The sequence below is a fragment of the Pipistrellus kuhlii genome, unplaced genomic scaffold, assembly GCF_014108245.1.
Source record: "Pipistrellus kuhlii isolate mPipKuh1 unplaced genomic scaffold, mPipKuh1.p scaffold_m20_p_7, whole genome shotgun sequence".
Classification (NCBI taxonomy): Eukaryota; Metazoa; Chordata; class Mammalia; order Chiroptera; family Vespertilionidae; genus Pipistrellus; species Pipistrellus kuhlii.
The window spans coordinates 20940205-20964415 of record NW_023425573.1 but is presented as its reverse complement, the minus strand read 5'-3'; the positions used below and the strand labels follow the sequence as shown (position 1 = coordinate 20964415).

At 36.9% G+C, this 24211-nt stretch overlaps 1 protein-coding gene and 1 long non-coding RNA gene across 14 annotated transcripts in view; both read left to right on the top strand.

Annotated features, from left to right (window-relative positions):
- CUL3 (cullin 3) overlaps positions 1-24211 on the top strand; it is a 107022-nt gene that overhangs the window by 53005 nt on the left and 29806 nt on the right. For all 13 annotated transcript variants that reach the window (XR_006740505.1, XM_045575581.1, XM_045575583.1 and 10 more), the window contains one exon: positions 22794-22954. Coding sequence is in view for 12 of the 13 variants with exons in the window: in XM_045575581.1 (XP_045431537.1) it covers positions 22794-22954 (161 nt within the window). In the remaining variant the exon portion in view is untranslated. The remainder of the gene's footprint in view (positions 1-22793; positions 22955-24211) is intronic.
- LOC123651654 lies at positions 3936-5286 on the top strand. Its single transcript, XR_006740506.1, has 2 exons — positions 3936-4814; positions 5018-5286. It is a non-coding gene; the product is annotated as an uncharacterized LOC123651654 (long non-coding RNA).

Sequence of the window (24211 nt, the reverse complement as noted above, 5' to 3'; positions counted from 1 at the left end):
CCAGCCACTTAAACCTTTCTTGGGCCTTTCCTGTAGGAAATCCCACACAGGGTAGGTGAGTGCCACTTTGTATATAGTTACAAACCTTCAGTCAGCCCTCCACGCTACCCAGCACTCTCTAGTGAGCTCATCCACCACTTTGAAATAGTTTTCTCTTCAAACCTCCTGCTTTCCTACTGGTCACTTTGCTCTTAACTGCCTTGCCTTCTACCTCTCAGAGAAAAGAGAAAGCATAAGGTAGAAACTGTGTCTTGCCACTGAATCTACAATTTTACTTGTATTTTCTATCCTTTTGCGTTTTTCTTTTTCCTTCCTGTTTTAATGGAGGGTAGTGTCTCTCTGACAAAGGCCAGTCTTCCACCTGTGTTAAGGATTACATCCCTTTCTACCTTGTGAAAAACCTGAAGTATTTTCAGGTTCTGCCTTTTTACTCAGTCTTACTTACCAGCTTAAATAGTTTGGGCCACTCACTTCCTCAAAACCTTCTGAGTTTTCTTTTGGACCTCTGCATTTCCATTCACAACTAAAGTGTCTCATAAGAACTTTTGAACTCGTTTTTCCCTTTTCTCACCCTTCATTCGCTTTCATTGTGTTCCAGTTAAGTTTCTGTCTCAACACTTCAAATTTTCACTCTCTTTATTTTGCATTTTTATCTGAAATATTCTTTTCAGTCTTGCCCTTATCAAGATTGCCATATCTGCAAATCTATGAAGGCAAAGATCACTGCTAGTTATCGGCTCCTGGATTTGTTTCAGCAGTATTTGGTACATTTAACCAGTCTTTTGTCCTAACGCGTTGGGTTCTTAATTTCTGTGACAAAGCACTCACTCCCTTTGTATGCTTCTACCTTTCTGACTTTTCCTTCTCCTGGTACACCTAACTTTATTTGGTGCCTCTGTGCAGATGATCTCAAATAAATTAGGTCTCCAACCTCAGTCTCTGAGATTCAGATTCATAGTCATTTGTCTAGGTGATGGCTCCCTTCATTGTCTGAGGTATTTCAAACATGGCATTTCTAAATAGGCTCCTAACCAATGTTATTTCATTGTTTATGCCAGAAATCTGGGGCTTATTATTGTCAGTTTTTTCTCCCTCTCTCTCTCTCCATCATATATTTCTAGAATCTGCAGTTTATTTCTGTTTGTAGATCTCCCCAAGACCAGAGCACCTTCATTTCTCTCTATTCAATCACTAATCTTACAACATTCATTGTGCTCCTCTCTATTCTCTTTTCAATATTGCTCCTAAAGTTATTATTTTCAAGCATGTGGTCATGTTGCTTCCCTGTTGAGATTCTTCTCTCTTATCTTGGAATCATCACACATGTCTTTTGTCTAGAAATGTTTCTAGAATGTTTCCTCTCTATTTGATTTGTTCCTACTTATCCTTTAGATCTTAGCTTAAATTTTTAGTAAGCTGTATGTATCTCCTGGCCACAGTTGCTCTGATTGTACCCAGTACTATTCCTTTGCAATATTTATCACATTCATTAACAGCTATTTATTGCCTTGTTTCCCAACTAGCCTGAATTTTATGAGGGGCTAATGTCTGTTACCACACTGTCTCCCCAGCACCTAGCAGGGCCCTTTGCACAAAGGAGACACTTACATATACTTCAAATGGATTAATATACATAGTTTTCTAAATTGTGCTTTTTCAAAATGCTTATTAAAAAAGTTCTTTAATAAAAATATGTTCTTTTAGATTCAGAAATTAAAGTGTTAATGAGATATCTTCATGCTTCACAAACTAGAATTCTTTCATTCTCTTTATTTTGCCTTTTTATCTGCAGTATTTTGAGCTTAATTAACCATGTGCTTTTATCTATTTTTAAAACTTTTTAACTTCATTTTTATTGTTGACACTATTACAAATATCCCCATTTTCTTTCCCTTTGCCTATCTCTACCCAGCCCCCGAAGGCCCTTCACTGGCCATCACCATACTGTTGTCTGTGTCTATGTCATGCATATATGTTCTTTAGCTAATTCTTTCACCTTCTTTCATTGAGTCCCCCCTTCTCCCTCCTCTCTGACAACTGTCATTCTGTTCCATGTATTAATGCTTCTGTTTTTATTTTGTTCGTCAGTTTATTTTGTTCATCAGCGTCCACATATAAGTGAGATCATGTGGTATTTGCCTTTCTCTGACAGGCTTATTTCACTTAGCATAATAATCTCCAGGTCTTGTTCATTCTGTGCAAAAAGTGTGGTTTCCTTTTTCTATAGCTGCATAGTATACCATTGTGCAAATATACCACAGTTGGGGTTTTTTTATGCACTCATCTACTGATGGGCACTTGAGCTACTTCCAAACCTTGGCTATTATAAATAACACTGCAGTGAACGGGGGTTGGGGGTTGGGGGGGGGCATATACTCTTTTGAATTATTTGGGATTCTTAGGATATATTCCCAGAGTGGAATTAAAAAGCAGTTCCATTTTTTTATTTTTTGAGGAAACTCCATCCATACTGTTTTCCATGGTGGCTGCACTAGTTTCTATTTCCACCAGCAAAGATTTACTTTTCTCCATATTCTTGCCAGCACTTGTTGTTCGTTGATTTATTGATGATAGTTCTTAGCTCTTCTGGCAGGTATGAGGTGCTATCTCATTCTGGTTTTAATTAGTATTTCTCTGATGATTAGTGACATTGAGCATTTTTTCATGTCTACTGGCCATCTGTATGTCTTCTTTGGAAAGGTGTCTATGTGGGTCTTTGCCCATTTTTTTATTGGATTGTTTGTCTTTCTGGTGTGGAATTATATAAGTTCTTTATGTATTTCCTAGGGCAAGGGAAACAAAGGGAAAATAAATAAATGGAATTGCATAAAACTAAAAAGCTTTTGCATAGTAAAAGAAACCATCAACAAAATGAAAAGGAAACCCACTGTATGGGAAAACATATTTGCCAATGATAGATCAGATAAGGGGTTAATTTCCAAAATTTATTAAAAAACAAACGTATAAACGAATGCTTTTTAAACTTAAAGTAAAATTTATATACCTTGAATGTTGAGAAATAAAGTATGTAAAATTATTTTTGATAGGTGTACATACCCATGTAACCAGTGCTTCAGTCAAGGTAAATAAATGATTTTAGTTTTCCAAAAATAAAAAATGTAGTCGATGTCTACATTTTTTTTGCAAGGGTGTGGTGGGGAGGGCTGTTACCCTCATTCCAGACTTTCTCAGGTCACATTACTTGCTAGATAGGGTATACACCTGAGGTATAGTTGTTATATCTTCATGGAAACTAAACAGATTATTTCTTCCACTGAATACTGGCTCTAACTGTTAGAATGTTAGATTATGGTTCAGAGAGGAAGGAGAGAAGATGCTTCACTGTTACCCACCTTCCACTTACTTAGCTAGCTGACTTTAACAAGGTGTACGAGTCTGAAGTGTCATGCATGAGCCTAATTGCATAGATACGATGGGACACACTAATTCCTGAAAATGAAAATTATTCACAGGTTACATGGAAACAGCCATTGGTGAAAATTTCTTCCACATAACTTTGTTGTTTGGCAGGTCGAGTGTTTCAAAAAGAAAAGTATTTATGCTTCTAGATGGAACATGTGACCTCTAGTTTCTACCAATCCAGTTATTCCTAATAGCTGAGAAAAAACATTATACCTATTTAGTTTATAATCTTTGCTTTACTTAAATTAGTTACTTTTAATTCATCTTTTCTTAAAGAACAATTAAGATGTTGAACTTTTAAGATTGGTTTAACATTGCTTAGTATAAGCTTTTCAGTTTTAATTGTTTAAAAGATTAATGATTGGGGGAAAATTTTAATATTTTATGGAAAAAGTTTGTTACAGTATAGCTTATTTAATTATTATAATCCATGAGTAGTTATTTTTCCCATTAAACATTGTACATTTCATTGAACATTTCATTGTAGGGTTAAATGAAATTATGTTATTCTGTAGACAACTTTGAGAAATTAGAATTAATGTTAAAGGAAAGAGGAAAATATTTTCTGTCATCATATATAGGATAATAGAAAATTAATACATGAGTTTTCTGCCTGAAACTATGGTGAATTTCACAGGTATTTTTATTTTTTTACTCAAGTTTGTCTATATTTCCAGTCATTTTTATAAACTGCAAAGATATGGTAGTATTGCTGATTAGTCTTAAAGATAAGAGGCTGTAAATTTAAAATCATGGAGGGAAGTTAACCTGGGAAAGGAGGATCAGTGCTTCTTTGAGGTATTTGGAAAGTCATTAAGGATGGGTAAAGAGGTGAAGTAGAAAGTAGCAACAACATTGTGGAGAGGACTTGAGAAAGTCTCTACTGATGCTTTTCCTAGTAAATAGAAAAGGGACCATTAGTTTAAAACAGTGATTTTCAATCAGTGTGCTATAAAAAGTTTTAATACGTCTAATACCTGACTATTACTCAGGGGCACAGATCTCTTTTCCCTTAGATTATTAAATAACAAAATGACAACAGCCAACACAACAATAACAACAATAGCCATCAGGTGTGAATGAATCAAAATTATATATATATATTTTTGTCAGATTAGCAAGATATATAGTTGATATTTGGGTGTGCTGCAAAATTTTAGTAATAGTTTACGTGTACCATGAGATGAAAAGGGTTGAAAACTGCTGGTTTAGGGTGACAGGCATGTAAGGTGTTGAGGAATGTGGAAAACTGAATAATGGTCCTTTTCCCCTGTCCTTCCAATATGTCCATGACTAATCACTGGAACCTAAAGATTGTTACTTTAAAAGGCAAAGGGGACTTTCTCAGATGTGATTGAGTTAAGGATCTTGAGGTGAGGAGATTATCCTAGGTCAGTGGTGAGCAAACTGTGGCTCTTTGGCCCCTTGAGTGTGGCTTTCCCACAAAATACCACGTGCGGGCCCGCATATACAGTGTGATTGAAACTTTTGGCCCATGCGCAGAAGTCAGTTTTCAGCTCGCAAAAGAAATTTCAATCTTGTATTGTTGATATTTGGCTCTGTTGACTAATGAGTTTGCCAACCACTGTCCTAGGTTGTCCTGCTGGGCCCAAAGTGATTACAGAGTGGGTGGCAGGAGGGTCAGAGACAAAAGAGAAGGCAGTATACTGACAGAGGCAGAGATGGGATTGATAAGCTCTCGAGATGGAGGAGGGCCACAGCCAAGGAATGCATCATGTGGCCACTAGAAGCTGAAAAAGGCAAGAAAGTGGATTCCCCCCTCAGAGCCTAAAAAAGGAACAGATCCTACAGACACCTTGACTGTAGTCCAGTGAAACTGATTTTAGTCTAGAAATACCTATATATTAAAAAGCTAATATACTAAGTGTCCAACCTTCCCACTGGTCACTATGACACACATTGACCGCCAGAGAACCGACACTCAGTGCAGGAGCTGCCCTGACACACACAGAGAAAGGGCACCGCAGACCTGGTGCCCACAAAGCAACACTCGGCTTCCTCCAAGTGGGACACAGGCCCCACCACCACCCCAGAGCAATACCCCACCAAATAGCAGCCAGTGCTACTGAGACCCCATGGCACAAAATGTGGCCCACAGCCCAGCCCAAAAACAGTGGCTGTGGGCTCTGGGTAATGACCTCATGTACAATAGTAACACCATGATTCCTCTCCCTAGCCACGACTAGCCTCCTTGCAGTTTCTTCAGCCCAGGAACATTACTTGCTTTATAGCCAGGTGGAAATATTTCACAATGTAACCAAATGTCTGTGAAGCATTTTCCCTTGCCTCATCTCATTTGATCCTCACAAAAGACCTGGAGTGGGTAGGTAAGAGACTTAGTGGGATCCTGTTTTCTTTTTATTAGCTGGAAAATGGAGATTTAGAAAGTTTTCATACTTGACCCTACTGAAAAGAAGTAAGAAATGGTGGACCTTGAGAATGACTTCAGGTTTTCTCACTGCGCAGAATATAGCCAAACACTGCTGCAGTTAAATACCCTGCGTGACCGACAATAGCAATCTTTGCTTCGTGCTGATATTTACTGCTGTGTTGCTGACAGTTACATGAAAGAGAAGTTGGGGTGCTTCACTGGACTGGAAAAAGTTTAGCTACATCAGAAAGCAGATCTAAAAAGATAAAAATAAATAAAAATTAAAAATTAATAAAAAAGAAAGCAGATCTAATTAAGCAAGTTTATTCTATATCTATAAAAGGCTAAGTTGACTTGCATGCAAGATACATATAAAGCTCTTGCTGGTGCCAGTGGCACATGCATGTTTCAATATGTCTTTATTGATTGTGAATTTGTTTGAAACTTCTCTTATAGAGAAAGGGCAAATAGCGGTATTAAAATATTTCTTCTAATTTCCTTTTAATGTGCACAAATTTGTACACCGGGTCTCTAGTAAGAGAATATATAAACTACTTAATTTGAAGTAATTTGTTCAGCAGCAATAGGAAACTAGTAATATAAGGGAGAAATTTGTAATAACTCCTTTGCTGGGCCAGCTCTCTGTAAATAAATGGATCATTAGGTGAGTTGGCACACATTTTGTATAGTGGAGACAGTCAGCAGTTTGTACTTTTTCCAAGGGGCTCTTAGCAGGCACAGAGAAGAATGTTCAAAATAAGGAACTCACTAATAGAATTTGCCATATTGGGTGTAGGGGAGATTGCTAAGATCATTAGTAGCATTAATGACATGGTTGATCATAGACTGTTTTAATAAGTAGGCAAGTGAATCACAAGGTTCCAAGAAATAGAAGTATTGGGTATTAGGGATCAGTAGATTCAAAGATCCAGTGAGAATGAGGAGCAGTATAACAAAGTAGGGAAAGGTGGGAGGAAAAAGCTCTTCAGTGCCAGAAATGTTTGATGCTTTCTCAAGATAGGTTTAGGATTTGCGGGGGGAGAGAGGGGCAGGAAATCCTGGTAAGATGGGAGATGAAAATTAAACTGTCTATCTGTAAGAAGTATTCCAGGTTAAACATTATTAATGTTACAGTTACCAAAGGTAGTAGATGGCAAGGAATAGAGTTGTGAAAAATAATGTTGTGAGAAATGAATACTGTTTGCCGAAGTTAACAGTATTTGTGTGTCATAAATGGGATAAGAACACAGACATGGTGGAATTTTGTGAGTCTGTTTTTTTCTATAGATTTTGTGCTTTGGGGTTCAAAAAGTTTATGGATTACACATTTAGAGCGGTTTGAAAGTAGCTATATTCTAGAATAGGGGTGTCGAACTCAATCAGAGAAGGGGCCAAAATCTAAAATCCAACCTAAATCGCGGGCCGAATGGTTTACTGAACAGTCATAAACTGTCATTGTGATGGAAACGCAGCGGAGTGCAGTGATGACAGCGTGGTGCGGGCCACATTGCAAGGCCTGGCGGGACGGATTTGGCCCGAGGGCCTTGTGTTTGACACATGTGTTCTAGAAGAACACAGGTTGCTTAAGAATCTTCTCCGCACTTTCTCTGCTTTCAAAATGTTTTCTTAGAAGGAAGTGGATTCAATGGCTTTGGGACTTTGGGACTATTAAACTTCACACCTGTTCAGAATTTTTACTGATTGCTTTTGCAAGAGGGGTCTGTTCAAGACAGGCTTTCCCCATATGTACTCTAGTTTGTGACTGATGATATAATACCTTGGCATTTTTTTTATGGTTAGATCAAAAGCCAAACACTAACCCTTTATGAAAAATAAAATCAGGGCATCGTCATAAATACTTTAAAGGTTAAGCATGCTGTACTTAAAAATTGGGAGTTTTTCATTGCCTTCCATCTCAGATTCTGTTTCAAACAAATCAGTGGAACCATGAACACCTTAAATACTATGACCTCTAGGCTGTTTTTGAGTTTGTGCAATGATGGGCCTCAAGCAGTTCATGACACTGAGTTTAGGGAGGCAGATATATATTCAGCATGAAGTAGGTCTTATGGTACAGTCAGAAATAGGGCACATATTTGTTGATGTATAAAGGAAGTGAAATTTTTATACATAAAGTGGATGCTCCCAATACTATATATATAGGAAATTTGCAGTAGTGAGAAAAATACTTGAGATATTCAGCTTTAGTTTCTACTTTGTTATTAATTTGCTTAAGTCATTTTACCTCTTGAGGTAAGACTCTTGTTTCCTTATCTATAAGGAAAATAAATTACATTTACTGGGTAAGAGCTCGGGTTCTTATCTTTTGAAGGGTTAGACACCCCTTGGAGAATGGTCAAAATTCATGGGCCCTTTTCTAAAAGACATGTGTGTGCATGCACTCATTACACAACATACCCTTTTATATATGCATTTTCAAGGGATTAATGGTTTAGTTCCCTGAAGCCTATCTATGGGATGTGATTGGAAGATGTATTGATTAGATCATTTTAAGTTTTAAGAGTTCTTTCTGCTCTGAAGTTTTATACCGTTTTAAAACTTAAATTGAATAGCTACACATGATGGCTAGGGCATGGTATTGAAGGAAAAGATCGAAAATGTGGTTTGATTAGTATTAAGTTAATGCCGTGTCTGCAACAGCTCTGTTGAAGGTGTGTTGTTAGAGCCTTGGTTGCCTATGAGTCTACCCAGTACTCTTCCATGTAATAGAGAGAGCATTTTCACTACTCTTGGTTGTGTCAAGCACTGTTTTAAGCACCTTGAGTATATTAATTTACATCAATTCATGGTTTTACAATTTTTTTTGTAGTTTGGGAAAGCAATAAAATTTCTATTCGAAAAAGTAAAATTACAAATCAATAGGTATCATTTACTACATGGCTATATCTTTGTCAAAATGTTTTAAATATCTGAACTTCTAGGTGAGTATAATATTCTCCATTTTGCAAATGAATAAACTGAAGTTAGATTAACCTGCCAAGAGCAAAAAGTTACTAACGTTACTGAAGTAGTAAAGTCTTTTTTTATTCCAAAGTTTATGGTCTTCACCTCATTGCAGAAGAATTATCTATAATAATAAAAGCGTAATATGCTAACTAGACCTGATAGTCGACCTTCCAGACATCTTTCTGGATGAAGCCGCCTGGGCAGGGGCTGAGGCAGAGGCGGTTAGGGGTGATGAGGCAGGCAGAGAGGTTAGGAGCAATAAGGCAGGCAGGCAAGTGGTTAGGGGTGATCAGACAGGCAGGCAGATGAGCAATTAGGAGCTGGCGGTCTTGGATTGCAAGGGGGATGTCCTGGATTGTGAGAGGGTGCAGGCCTGGCTGAGGGATCTCCCCCTCCCATGCACGAATTTCATGTACCTGGCCTCTAGTGCACATACATAATCTGTAATAATAAAACAGTAATATGCTATTAGACCGGCCATCATTCTGTACATCCTTCCTAATGAAGCTGGGGCCGGAGAGAAGCCAGCCCAGCCCAGGTCCTGGGTGCCTGCGGGCTGTTGGAGGAGGGAAGCAGCCAGGGTCCTGGGTGCCAGAGGGAAGCTGGTGAGGCAGCCCAGGTGTTGGAGGGAAGACAGTGCTGGCACCCGGGAAGGAAGGCTTACTACTCTTAATTGAATTTTCTTTTCTTTTCTTTTCTTTTCTTTTCTTTTCTTTTCTCTTCTCTTCTCTTCTCTTCTCTTCTCTTCTCTCTCTTCCTCTCTTCCTCTTCTTCTTCTCTTCTCTCTCTCTTCTCTTTCTCTCTTCTCTTCTCTTCCTCTTCTCTTCTCTTCTTCTTCGCTCTCTGCTCCCCTCCCTCCCCTCCCCTCCCTCCCCTCCCCTCCCCTCCCCTCCCCTCCCCTCCCCTCCTCTTTCTGATTTGAGGAGAAAATTATTTTCTTTTTTAAATATATTTTATTGATTTTTTTTTAGAGAGGAAACATCGAGAGAGAAACATCGACCAGCTGCCTCCTGCACACCCCCTTCTGGGGATGTGCCCGCAACCAATGCACATGCCCTTGACCAGAATCGAACCTGGGACCCGTCAGTCCGTAGATCAATGCTCTATCCAGTCTCGGCTCTTTTTTTTTAATGAGTTTTTGTTTATTTTATTTTTTTACAGCATTTTTTTAAAACATATTTTATTGATTTTACACAGAGAGGAATTGAGAGGAATAGAAAGTTAGAAACGTCGATGAGAGAAAAACATCAACCAGCTGCTTCTTACACACCCCCCCATTGGGGATGTGCCCGAAACCAAGATATGTGCCTTTGACTGGAATCGAACCCGGGACCTTTCAGTCTGCAGGCCGACGCTCTATCCACTGAGCCAAACCAGTTTCGGCTCTTGGCATGAATTTTCATGCATCAGGCCTCTGATAACTAATAAGAAGAAGACAAATATAAATAAATCATACAAAAAAATAATACAAGAATAAACTCACCCTAGCAGGTATGGCTAAGTGGATATAGCATCGACCTGTGGAATGAAGGGTCCTAGATTCAATTATAGTCAAGGGCACGTACCTCTGTTGCAGGCTGCTCCCTGGCCTGGGCCCTGGACAGGACTTGTGAAGGAGGCAGCCAATCATGTGTTTCTCTCACATCGATATTTCTCTGTCTTTTCCTCTCTCTTTAAAAATCAATGGAAAATATCCTTGGGTGAGAATTTTAAAAATTATATATATAAAAGCCTAATGTACAAATTGTCGTTGCAGTTCTATTTCACTTGTAAGCATGACATGCCTTTTAAACCCATCTGATAATCTTTGTTTTTAAATTGAAGCATATAGTTTATTTACATTAATGTAATTATTGATATCTTTGAATTTAAATTTGTCATTCCCGTTATAAGTGCATTAAATAAGTTTTATTGCCCAATTCTCCTTCCCTATTAGCTGTTAATTACATAGTCTTTTAAAATTATTTTAGTGATTATCTTAGTGATTACAGCATAGGTCCTTGACTTAGAGTTTTCTTTATATTAGTTTTATTTTGTTTTCAACTACTTCCTCATTGTATGTATTTTAGAATACTTTTGACTTCCTGGGTCTTTTTCCCCTTGGTTTTCAGACATTTGACTCTGGGGTGTTTTATTTTGGAGGGGAACAAATCTGGTACTTTTACCAACACTATATGAAAAATGTGGAGACTATTTTTCTTAAAGGGAAATATAATTTTTTTTTGAGCAAGCAGGTACAGTATGGGCAGATCACTATGAGTTTGTTGAAGTTGGCTTTTAGGCTATGTTAAGATTGGCCTATTTTTAGTTTGCCTCTATTTCCAAGGCCTATATCTGCTCACTGGGAATTAGCCCTTCTGGGGGTCTCAGGTAAAAGCCTGATGTGTTTACCAGTTTGCTCTCTATATAACTGCCTTGAATTCCAACTTTTGTCTCTTCACCACTGCAAGTTAACTGTCTCTGTTCAGCTCTTTTGCCTTCCAGTGCTGCTATTTGGTGTTTTGGTGTCTCATCCATGCTTACGTAATATGTCAATGAACACCTTAATGAAAATTATTTGCAGAATTTCTGGTTCTTATTTAGATTTCTCTCTTCTTCAGCCTTTGACCCCTCATGAGTTCTAGCTGCTTGATAGCCAGCCCACCTGTGACTTTCTGCTTGTTGTCCTATTTCCAGTCCTCCAGATAAAACAAATGGCTCAAGGGAATGAGTAAAGGTGAATGTCGGGCTCCTCTCAGTATACCTGCCTTTTCTCCAGAATCTGGACTCACAATTCCAGGTTGTCTTTGGTGCTTTTAAATTGTTAGTTTTTAAAAAATTATATAATAAAAATAAAATTGTTACCTTAGCTATTTTTAAGTGGAAAGTTTATAGATATTAAATACATTCATACTGTCATGCAACTGTCACTTCTACCCACCTCCAGATCATGCAAAACTAATACTCTGTACCTATTAAATAACAACTCCCCATTCACCCTTCATTTCAGTGCTTGGCCACCATCATTGTACTTTCTGTTTTTAAATCTGACCACTCTAGATGCCATATAACTGGAATTAGATTACTTGTCCTTTTATAACTCAAAGTTCATTTCTATTATAGCATGTGTCAGAATTCCCTTCCTTTTTTAGGATGGATAATAATTCTATTGAATGTATATAATACACATTGTTTATCCATTCATTTATAACTGGACACTTAGAGGTAGTTTTTACCCTTTGTTTATTTTGAATAATGCTACTGTGAATACAGGCATGCAAATATTTCTTTAAAGACTCTGCTGAAGAGCTTCAATTTATTCATATACTCCCCAATACTTGTTATTTTCTGTGGTGTTTTTGGTTTTGTTTTATTTTGTTTTTTATTAACAGCCATCTTGATGTGTGTGAGGTGATAGCTTTTTATTTTCATCCAGCTTTTATAGTTGTTCTTGGCAGAGGACTTAGTCTTTTAAAGATGTTCTTTCAAGTTTAGAAGTGGAAATATCTAGACTGGCATCTAGAGTAGATGTTACTTCACAGATGGGAAGTTGACACAGATGCTTAAGGTCAAATTTAGTAAACGGCAGAGATAGGATTGACTGGCTCTTAAATCTATACTCTTAAACCGTTGAATTATAACACTTCTGTAATACGGGTCGTCTTTCCTATACTTCTTATAATCTTACTAGGGGCCCACTCCATGAATTCGTACACCTTGAAGGAACTGTGGGCCGGGAGTCTGTGGTGGGCACAAGGATGGGTCTCGGCCCATCCATGCCCCACCTGACACCTCCCACCACAAACCTTCTCCCCCCTCCTCCCAAGTTCCCCTGTCTGCTGGCAGCCCCACTCTTGGTGCTCCCGTGCGCTGATGGCTGGGCCATCACCAGCAGCAGGTGCAAGAGGTAGCTGCTGGTCCTAATCGCTTCTTAGGAGCACAAGGAGGTGGAGAAGTCCTGAGGGGCAATCGGGGCCAGCATTGTGCGCCAGCAGGAGGTACGAGCAGCAGCTCCAGTGCCAGCAGCGTGTGCGAGGGCTGGGCAGGGCCATGGCACGCATGAGCAAAGAATTTTCATTAACCACCAGAGGCTTGCCCCAGTGATAGCGACCGGCCCCCTGCCTTGGACTGGTGCCCCCGCTCACCTGTTAAATCATTCTGCCATAGCCAACGCCTGCCATGTTCCTCACGCGCCCCCTGGTGGTCAGCACCTATCATAGTGACCAGTTATTCAGTTCGGTTTTTCAGTGGGACCAGGCAGGGAAATGTAGATGAATGCATACTAATCTGTAACTACCCTTGATTCATTAGTGGTGTTATTGAAAATACTAAACTACTTGTATTTGAAGCAAAAATTGTATGAAGAGCTCTCTTAAACTTTATAATTAAGACAATGGACTGTTGTACTTACATTTGTAGTACTAACTTTCAGAGCTAAATGTGACTCATAGGTTAGTTTTAGAATTTGGTTCCCAAATACCTATTTAATTTAACAAGAAAACATTGTTCAATGAACCACAAAATATGAGCAATAGTGTGAAAGAGTTTATAATTTGTTTATTTTCATGGGTGCACCATTGCACACTGTGCCTAATATCCATTTATCCTACTTTGTTTTTCTGTGACATATTGACTGTTGATTCAAAATATTTGCTAACCCATTTCTTGCAGGTAAATTAATTGGTAAGAGTTAAGTTACTTTTTGAACTTCATTAACAAATTTTTTGTTTTATTTGTATTTAATACCATTCCTTAAGTAATGAAACTGTTTAGCCTACTTACAAAATCATTTCTTGACTTTGCAGATTTTTCATAAAATTTATATTTTTACATAGCACATCATGACACTTCTAAGAATTCTGTTGCATGCAGACTTTGATCTGTCAGACATTAAATATTTAGGTGTCTTAAGGGATTAGGAATCTTGGTGAAGCATTAGTTAAGGGGAAAAGGCAAATATTTCCCAAGATGGTAGTAGTAGTACCACCTGTGGCCTTGTTCGGCCCAACATCTTGTAGGCTGACGTCTTCTGTCTTCTGAGAAGAGAGCTATTTGCCAAAGAAGTATTACCTGGATATCAGCTGGTTGAGGTTCCCGTTTCTTGTAGCAGAAGAAGAAAGACTGCAACTCTCCACCTCAACTTCTAGAGACCTGCCTATCCTAGTTCATGCTTTTAAAGTGATACTTTTTTTTTTAATCTAGCTTTTATAGTTCTTCTTGGCAGGGAAGTTTATATTATAAAAGCCATTGTGTGTGTGTGTGTGTGTGTGTGTGTGTGTGTATATATATATATTTTTTTTTTTTAAAGGCCATTGAGAATAGAAATGTAAATAAGTGGAATAACTTTGTGAGGTAGATGTTGCATTACAGATAAGTACTTCTAAGTTGCTTTATCAAGCTAACTGCATAGATGAAATCAGATGCAAAAGCAGTCTGACTTTTTCCCAGCTCTGTGAAAACAGGAACAATGAGTGGTCCTGTCATTGATTATTCCTTCTCATCACCACCACCCCCAGGATAGCCCCTGTTCTGGTCCACCTAGCTTCTAAAGGTTCTTGCCCACTTCAGGTTAGTGACTCCTGAGAGATAACCGTAGATTTAGAAATTTAAAATGTAGCTTATCTCTGTGGTGATGAAACTCACATATCTTTATTCAGTCTGGTGTTTGACCCAGACATTGGGCTTTCAAACATGTTTTTCAGAATACTTTGTATTTAAAATGCCTGCATTTTGACTTAAAAAAAGACAAATAGAAGCAGCCACCAACTTTCATTGCTGAGTTCTCTTCAATAGATAAATGACAAGTGTTGGATTTATACAGACTACATTTGGCTAAAAACCCTGAGATTAAAATATTATTTTTAGGTTATTGTTTAATATTTTTTCTCTTGGGGTGATTTTATTTTATCTGTACTTTGAGATTTTATTGAAATAAAAAGGTTCCTATTAGAATCAATTTGCACATATTTTTCATAAAATTTATATTTTTACATAGGCTGAATTCCTTCTGATAGTGCTAATAAACAATCAATAGATTTAACATGTTCATTTAGCAAATGTTTTCACATATATCAAGTTTATTGTGAATATGTGCATGTACATATATTTAACATATACACATATAAATGGTGAGTGTATCATGTATACCTTTTATTTTGCTTGATGGTAATTATACATACCAGACATTTAATATAAACTAGAGGCCCAGTGCATGAAAATTCATGCACATGCGAGGTGGGGGCGGTGGTTCCCTCAGCCCAGCCTTTGCTCTCTTATAGTCTGGGACCTTTGAGAGATGCCCACCTGCTGGCTTAGGCCTACTCCTCAAGAACAGATAATCTAAAAGAAATAATCATTTCCTTTTTAAAGGTAATGGTCACATGAAAATTCACTGCTGGCCCTAACCAGTTTGGTTCAGTGAATAGAGTGTCGGCCTGCGGACTCAGGGGTCCCCAGTTCGATTCCAGTCAAGGGCATGTACCTTGGTTGCGGGCACATCCTCCCAGTTGGGGAGGTGTAATAGGCAGCTGATTGATGTTTCTCTCATCAATGTTTCTAACTATCCTTCTCCCTTCCTCTCTGTAAAAAAATCAATAAAATATATTTTTAAAAAGGGGGGGGGGAATTCACTGCCGAGAGGACTGGGCACCACCATCTTGTGAGGGTGTGGTGGTCGATTAGCATATTCCTTCTTTGTTATATAGGATGGCTATTTAGTATTATTAATTTGAATAGCCAGACTCAATTTTGTGGGGTTTTCCTTCTCCATTTTATTATCTTTCTAGTACCAATAATCAAATTTCAGGGTTAGTATTATATGTCACTTAGGTATAATCATTATATCGATATATACCTTAACACACGCTGATTAAAAGGTGTAGCTTTGCCCTGACTGGTTTGGCTCAGTGGATAGAGCATCGACCTGCGGAAACAGGAACAATGTTTCTAACTCTATCCCTCTCCCTTCCTCTCTGTAAAAAAAAAAAAAAAAAAATTAATAAAATTTATTTATTTATTTATTTATTTATTTTTAAAAGGTGTAGCTTTTATCCTACATCATCTGTATCTCCCTTATCCACATTCACCTTCCAGGGAGTTAAATGTTCTAAGCTTTGCTCAAACACTTTAACCATCATACAGTTGTTAATGGTAGAGCGTGAGATCATAAGAATTCCTAACTCCACATCTAATATTTTCATATTTGGAAATTTTAATTGATATTTTCATTATAGGAAAAACAGGCATTTTTCATATGACTCAGTACTTCCACTCCTAGAAATCTATCCAAGAAAAATGAAAGCATATGTCCACAAAAAGGTTGTACCTAAATGTTCATAGCAACTTTACTCATAGTAGACAAAAACTAGAAATACCGTATTTTCAGGCATATAAGGCGACTTTTGAAACAAAAAAAAGTCAACCGAAAATCGGGGGTCGTCAGAGAGGCTGTCTATTAAAAAAAGAACTGGTGTTGCCTCGGAAGTGGAGGGTAGTCTTATACAGCGAATATAGGCCTAAACCTATGTTTTAACTATAAAATTAGAGAGTCGTCTTATATGCCGGAAAATATGGTATCCTTCAACTGATGTGAATGAATAAATTAAATGTGGCGTATTCGTACAATGGAATACTATTCAGCACTAACAAGGAATGAAATACTGAAAAATATTACAACCTTAGCAACTTTATGTTTAGTGAAAAATCAGACATCAAAAATCACATTATTTTAATTACATAAAATGTCTAGGAAATGAAATTTATAAAAAGAGAAAGCAGGGGTTCTGGAAGTGGGGATTGACTGCAAATGGTTTGAAAGGTTTTTTGGAGGAGGGGAGATAGAAATAGTGTAGGACTGGGTGTGGCAATGGTTACATAGCTATAAAAATTAACTGAATTATTGAGCTGTAGTCCTAAAATGAATGCATTTTATAGCACTTGAAATATACTGCAATAAAACCCAAAAGGGGAATATTAAAAAAAAAAAAATACCACTCTAGCTCTCTTAATTTACTCTGAATATTATAGTAAATGTACCTTTTAATCTGACCTAATTTTTTGACATTTCTCTTAGCCTAAATTAAGATTAATACTGAGTAATATGTTAAACTTACTAATATCATATGTATATACATATATCCCCTATAATATTTGCTTCATGTCCTATATAGCATGTTGAAATTTATAGTACTTACCAGGTTGCTAGTATTTTCTATTTTAGTTTTGAAGTAGCCTGAATGATACCAAGTTTTCTCTGTTCTGTTATTCATTCACTTCACAGTATATCTACTCTATTTGCTCTTAATCAATTGAGCTGTGTTCTTTTTTTTTTTTTTTAATTTAATTTTATTGATTTTTCACAGAGAGGAAGAGAGAGGGATAGAGAGTCAGAAACATTGATGAGAGATAATCATCGATCAGCTGCCTCTTGCACACCCCCCACTGGGGATGTGCCCGCAACCAAGGTACATGCCCTTGACCGGAATCGAACCCGGGACCCTTCAGTCCGCAGGCTGACGCTCTATCCACTGAGCCAAACCGGTCTCGGCTGAGCTGTGTTCTTACTGAGAGTCAGTTGTGCTTGTTTTCAAACCTGTTTATTCCATTTGTACTACTTATTATATGTGCAAAACAATAAAAGGTGCAAAAACCAGTAGAATTCGTTCTTTGGCAAACTAGATAAAATGTTTTGGAAAGACTTGACAAAGGCAAATCGCTAAATATTGGTTTGAATTAGGTGTGAGTAATTTAAAAGACTGGAGTGGAAATTGTAAAAATCTAGGAGAATTTGCTTGCTCATACTCCATCTTAATGGAACTGGAAGGAGAAAAGTTAGACGTAAGCATGTTTAAGAAACACAGTGTTAGAATCTAATTACAGGACTTATTCAAAGAAAGTTTTGATCTCTCAGCATACACTTTTGTACATTTTAAATTAAAATGTTTAAGACACAGGTGTATATGTGTATTCGTATTTAATAGTTTTTCTATTTTACCATATCTCTTTAATTAACCAGTTACTGGTTTTGATCTGTGTGGTACTTTTCTCTGCCACAGAAAATGTATATTTAAAGATGTGAAAGTCAAGTTTATAAATAATTTATGCTTAATTGGAGTGACTATTTTCATAATAAAAAGGATTATCATGGTTTTTTAATTATTAGATTTGTACCATGTTTTTTTTTTCTTTTCCTTTTTTAAAAAGTTAAATCTTTATTGTTGAAAGTATTACATTTGTTCTCCTTTTTCCCCCATTGACCCCTTCTAGCCCTCCCCTGTCCCTCACCCCAGACCTTCACCACCTTATCGTCTGTGTCCATGGGTTATACATATATGCATATAAATTCTTTGGTTGATCTCTTCCCACCCACCCCCACCTCCACCTTTTCTCTGATATTTCACAGTCTGTTCCAAGCTTCTATGTCTGGATCTGTTTTGTTCATTAGTTTATTTTGTTCATTAGATTCCACATAGGAGTAAGATCAGGTGAAACTTGATTTGCTCTGACTGGTTTATTTCGCTAGCATATACTCTCCAAATCCCTCCATGCACAGTTACTGTTCTTAAGAAAATCCACTTTTATTGATGTGAATATTGTACCAACCTTTCATTCCTAGAATAAATCCCACTTAGTCAATGGCATATGATCTTTTTAATATACTTCTGGATCAAATTTGCTAATATTTTGTTGAGGATTTTAGCATCTATGTTTATTAGGGATATTGGCCTGTAGTTTTCTTTCTTTGTAGTGTCTCTATCTGGTTTTAAAATTAGGATAATGCTGGCTTCATAAAAAAGAGTTGCAAGTGTTCCTTCCTTTTGAATTTTTTGGAATAGTTTGAGAAGAATAGGTGTTAGTTCTTCTTTGAATGTTTGGTAAAACTCCCCTGTGAAGCTGTCGGGAACAGGGCTTTTGTTTGCTGGGAGACTTTATTATTATTTTTATTATTATTATTACTGATATAATTTTTTTAAATACATTTTATTGATTTTAGAGAGGGAGAGAGAGATAGAAACATCAATAATGAGAGAGAATCATTAATGATTGGCTGCCTCCTGCACGCCCCCTACTGAGGATTGAGCCCGCATCCCAGGCATGTGCCCTTGGCCAGAATTGAACCTGGGGACCCTTCAGTCCCCAGGCCAACATTCTATCCATTGAGCCAAACCAGCTAGGGCTTTATTGATTTAATTTTATCAGTACTTACCAGCCTATTTATGTTTTCTGATTCTTTCTGATTGAGTTTTGGAAGATTGTATTTTCCTAGGAATTTGTCCATTTCATCCACATTGTCCAGGTTGTTGGCATAGTTGTTCATTTAATTTTCTTACAATCCTATTTATGTCTGTGGTGTCAGTTGTTACTTTACCGCTTTCATTTCTGATTTTATTTATTTGGGTCCTCTCTCTTTGTTTCTTAATGAGTCTGGCTAATGGATTATCAATCTTGTTTATCTTTTCAAAGAACCAGCTCTTTGTTTCATTGATTTTTTTTTTTTTTTTTTTTTGTCTCTTTTTTTTTTTTTTCTCTATTATTTTCTTCCTTCTACTTACTCTGGGCTTTTTTTGTTTTCCTTTAATTCTTTAAGTTATAGGGTTAAATAGTTTCTTATTAATTTGTCTTGTTTTTTGAGGTAGGCCTATAGTGCTATGAACTTCTCTCTTAGGACTGCTTTTGCTGTGTCTCATATATTTTTGGTGGTTGGGTATTCATTCTCATTTGTTTCCAGGAAGGTTTTTATTTCCTTTTTTTTTTTTTTTTTAAATATATTTTATTGATTTTGTACAGAGAGGAAGGGAGAGAGATAGAGAGTTAGAAACATCGATGAGAGAGAGTCATCAATCAGCTGCCTCTTGCACACCCCCCACCGGGGATATGCCCGCAACCAAGGTACATGCCCCTGACCGGAATCGAACCCGGGACCCTTCAGTCCCCAAGCCGACGCTCTATCCATTGAGCCAAACCGGTCCCGGCTTTATTTCCTTCTTGATCTCATTGATAACCCATTCAATATTTAATAACATGCTTTCATGTGTTTGAATGTTTTTACTGTAGTTAATTTCTAATTTCATTCCATTGTGATTTGAGAATATGCTTGATATGGTTTCAATCTTCTTGCATGTCCTAACATGTGGTATATCTTTGAGAATGACTCATGTGTACTTGAAATGTATATTTTACAGTTTGGGGGTGAAATGTTCTATAAATGTCAATTAAATCTATCTGATCCAGTATGTCCTTGATAGTCATTGTTGCCTTCTTTATTTTTGTCTGGAAGATCTATCCAGTGAAGTTAGTGAGGTATCGAAGTCCTCTACTTTGACTGCATTGCTGTCAATCTCTCCCCTAAAGTTCTCTAGAAGTTTTATGAATATATTAAGGTACTCCTATGTGGGGTGCATATATGTTTCCCAGGGTTATATCTTGTTGGATCAACCCCTTTAGTATTATGTAGTGACCTTTACTGTCTCTTGTGATGGCCTTTATTTTGAAGTCTATTTTGTCAGATATGAATATTGCTAACCCAGCTTGTTTTTCATTTCCATTTGCATGGAAAAATTTTTCCATCTCTTTCCTCTCTTCCTTTGTGAGTTTTTTTTTTTTTTTTTTTTTTTTTTTTTTTTTTTTTTTTTTCCCTAAACTGGGTCTCTTGTAGATAGCATCTAATTTGTTCATGTTTTTGTATCCATTCACCTACCCCAGTGGTCGGCAAACTCATTAGTCAACAGAGCCAAATGTCAACAGTACAATGATTGAAATTTCTTTTGAGAGCCAGATTTTTTAAACTTAAACTTCTTCTAATGCCACTTCTTCAAAATAGACTCGCCCAGGCCATGGTATTTTGTGGAAGAGCCACACTCAAAGGGCCAAAGAGCCGCATATGGCTTGCGAGCTGCAGTTTGCCAACCACGGACCTACCCTATGTCTTTTTATTGGAGCATTTACACTTATTTACATGTACTTCATGCCATTTCCTTCTGGCAGTTACTGATGAGAAATAGCTGACAGCCTTATGGGAGCTCCTTTGTAACAAATTGCTTTTCTCTTGATGCTTTTACGATGATCTCTTTGTCTTTAATTTTTGGCATTTTAATTATGATGTGGCTGTTTGGCTTCTTATTTTGGGACTCTCTGGGCCTCCTGAACTTGTGTGACTTTTCCCCTCAATAGTTTAGATTTGTGCCAGTTTTTAAGGACAACTTGTTTTATACTGAAATGTGAAGCAAACCTGGATGACAGTAGGGAAGTTGGACTTGAAGGGCATGATTACAAAGAGTAGTTTCAGTGCCTAGGAAACAGTGAGAGCCATAAAAAGCAGGAAAGATGTGTTCAGAGGAAATTTTGGAATTTAAGATCTTGAGGATAGTAGTGTAAAGCCTGAGAACTTGTTGAAGTTATCAATGAAAATTCCAAACTCACTAAAGTTGATTTCAGGACTTAAGAAAAAAGGAAAAAGAAAAAGGTGAGCCAAAACCAGTTTGGCTCAGTGGATAGAGAGTCAGCCTGCGGACTAAAGGGTCCCGAGATCAATTCCTGTCAAGGGCATGTACCTTGGTTGCGGGCACATCCCCAGTAGGGGGTGTGCAAGAGGCAGCTGATCGATGATTCTCTCTCATCGATGTTTCTAACTCTCTATCCCTCTCTCTTCCTCTCTGTAAAAAATCAATAAAATATATTTTTTTGTAAAAAAGAAAGAAAAAAAGGTGAGCATCACAGATGCTAATAAAAGAGCAACTTTCCTTGTGTCCATGAGCTATGTACCATTATGTAAGATACATAAAAAAAGATTGGAGGAATGATATATGAAGAGAGTGGTACTCATGGAGAATTTATTAAAAATTGGTTGGAAGGTTAATATCATTGTAGGTACACTGCTAATATGTTAGAACTTTGTTCTTGTTCAGCTTACAGCTTTGATGTTGCTTGTAAGGACAATGTTTCTTTTAAAAGAAATGATACAAATTATTATCGGTTTGTTGTACAGCTTCTAAAATTTACTAAATCTAAGTACTGTAGTTCTTTGACAAAATGTAAAAAAATAAATAAATAAAATAAAACACAACACCACACATGTTAAAAGATCCGTATGAAGTTCTTAACTGTTTTTGGATTACAAATGCCTTTAAGAATCTGATGAAAGCTCTGAGCTTTGTTTCCAAATTACTTTAAATGACCAAACATAATAATTTTATAATTTTAGAAAGTTCACAGACTCACCAAAACCCAGAAAAATTGTGTTTAAGAACAGGAAAGAATTATATTACTAATCCTCTTGTGACTTAAAAACAGTAGTTGTTTCTGTATACTTAGATGTAATACTGATTTTCAAATAATGCCCAAAATAGGACTTTCATAGCCAATAGTTCTGGGTTACTTATGCTCTATAGTAGCGGTCGCCAACCAGAGGTCCGTGAGGTCCGAAAGGTTGGTGACCACTGCTCTATAGTGACATACCTGTAATCAATGTTGGTAAGAACTTGAACATAAGATGATTACTAATAGGTATAATTTGTTTAAGATGATAGTAACTGGAGGTGTTTTAATTATATAATATTTAATGCTGCTCTGTTATACATCTTAGAGTCTTAATATTTACCAGTAAGCAATCAATTTAAATCATTTGGATCTATATTTCATTCAGCTCACAATTTTCATTATAGAATATGATCAAGTAGAGTATTTAATAAAGTATGAACAATGTTTGAGCATGGTATGGCTTTGGGGAGAAAGAAAGATCTGACTACCTTTCTCCTCTGCTTTCTGTTTACTTGCCCCTCCTGGTGTGTGCTAGCTTTTTCTCCCTTTTTCTTAGGGTAAATGGGCATTGTTTGTTTCAGTAACGATTATAAATTGAAAAATATTTTATATAACGTAGGAGGTAGTAGAATATTCTGTGTTGCTTAAGATAGTTTGAAGTGGTTTTCACCTGCAAAACTGACTGCTTTTGGAATTTTATTTCCTTTACTGTTGTAGCTTACAGTGATTATTATGTCTGCAGGAGTTCTCATGTTTTATGATTTCATTTTTATTGCAGGACCGTGTATATGTACAACAAAACAATGTGGAGAATGTCTACAACTTGGGATTAATTATTTTTCGGGATCAAGTTGTGCGATATGGCTGTATTAGGGATCATCTACGACAAACATTATTGGATATGATCGCAAGAGAGCGGAAAGGAGAAGTTGTAGACCGGTATTAATCATCTTTTAACTCAATTAGGTTTTGGTTCTTAGCAGTTATACCCTGAGAACCAACTTATTGTCAAAATTTTATTAAAATGAAAGTTTGATTGTCTAGCACGTTATGAAAATTCTCAAAAACTTATATCACAGTTAACAAAGTTACATAGATGTTAACTTAAAAACACACTTCTATTTTCAGAAGAGACCATTTTAATCTTTAATTTGGTATACTTTTTTTAAAGCAATTCAGCCATTAGTTTTCCCATTTGATTTTTCTTTTTTTTACATTTCACTGAAAATATTTGATTGTCGTTTTGGACAGAAAGGGGAATTTATTTGCCAGGAAGGGTGATCCAGTCATACTTTCGCTATAACCAGCTGCCTCTATGATGAGCCCCAGTGCAACCTGAACTACATTTATTGTCTGCGATGCTGAAACCTCGCCTACCAAGCACATAGAATTCCAGGCTGTAGATATCAGTACTTTGGTTATTTATGATCCCCAGATCAATGTATTCCTGGATCCCCAAACCAGAGTTTCCAATATCTGAGGAGTTATTTTGTAATTCGTGCTCTCACTTTTCTCTAAGAGTTCTTCTGCCTTGTCCCAACAGAGTATGCAGTGGACGGCAATTTTTTTTCCTTTGATTTTTCATTCTTTTTTTTTTTTTTTATGTTTTATTGATTTTGTTTTTTACAGAGAGGAAGGGAGAGGGATAGAGAGTTAGAAACATTGATGAGAGAGAAATATCAATCAGTACCTCCTGCACACCTCCTACTGAGGATGTGCCTGCAACCAAGGTACATGCCCTTGACCAGAATCAAACCTGGGACCCTTGAGTCCGCAGGCTGACGCTCTATCCACTGAGCCAAACCGGTTAGGGCTGTATTTTTTATTCTTGCATTTTGTTCTTTTTCTGGCTGGGTGATAACATTTTTTTTTCCTTTTGTCTTTCTTTGAGGGCTTTTTGCTAGCCTTTTTAACATATTTAAAGAAAAATGTTGAACATAGTCTAAACGAGCTATGAACTACTATAACATTTTCATATGATTACAATGACATCAGCTTAAGTGGCTTGAAACATGCAAGACAGCTTTCTCTGCTTCTCTATTCAATGCAGCTAGTAAATGAAGACTTGTAAAGTTTTTTGTTTGTTTTTTAATCTTTACACGATATTTTTACATTGATTTTTTTTTTTTTTTTTTTTTTTTTTTTTTAGGGAGGGGGGGGGAGAGGGAAAGAGAGAGAAACATTGATATGAGAGAA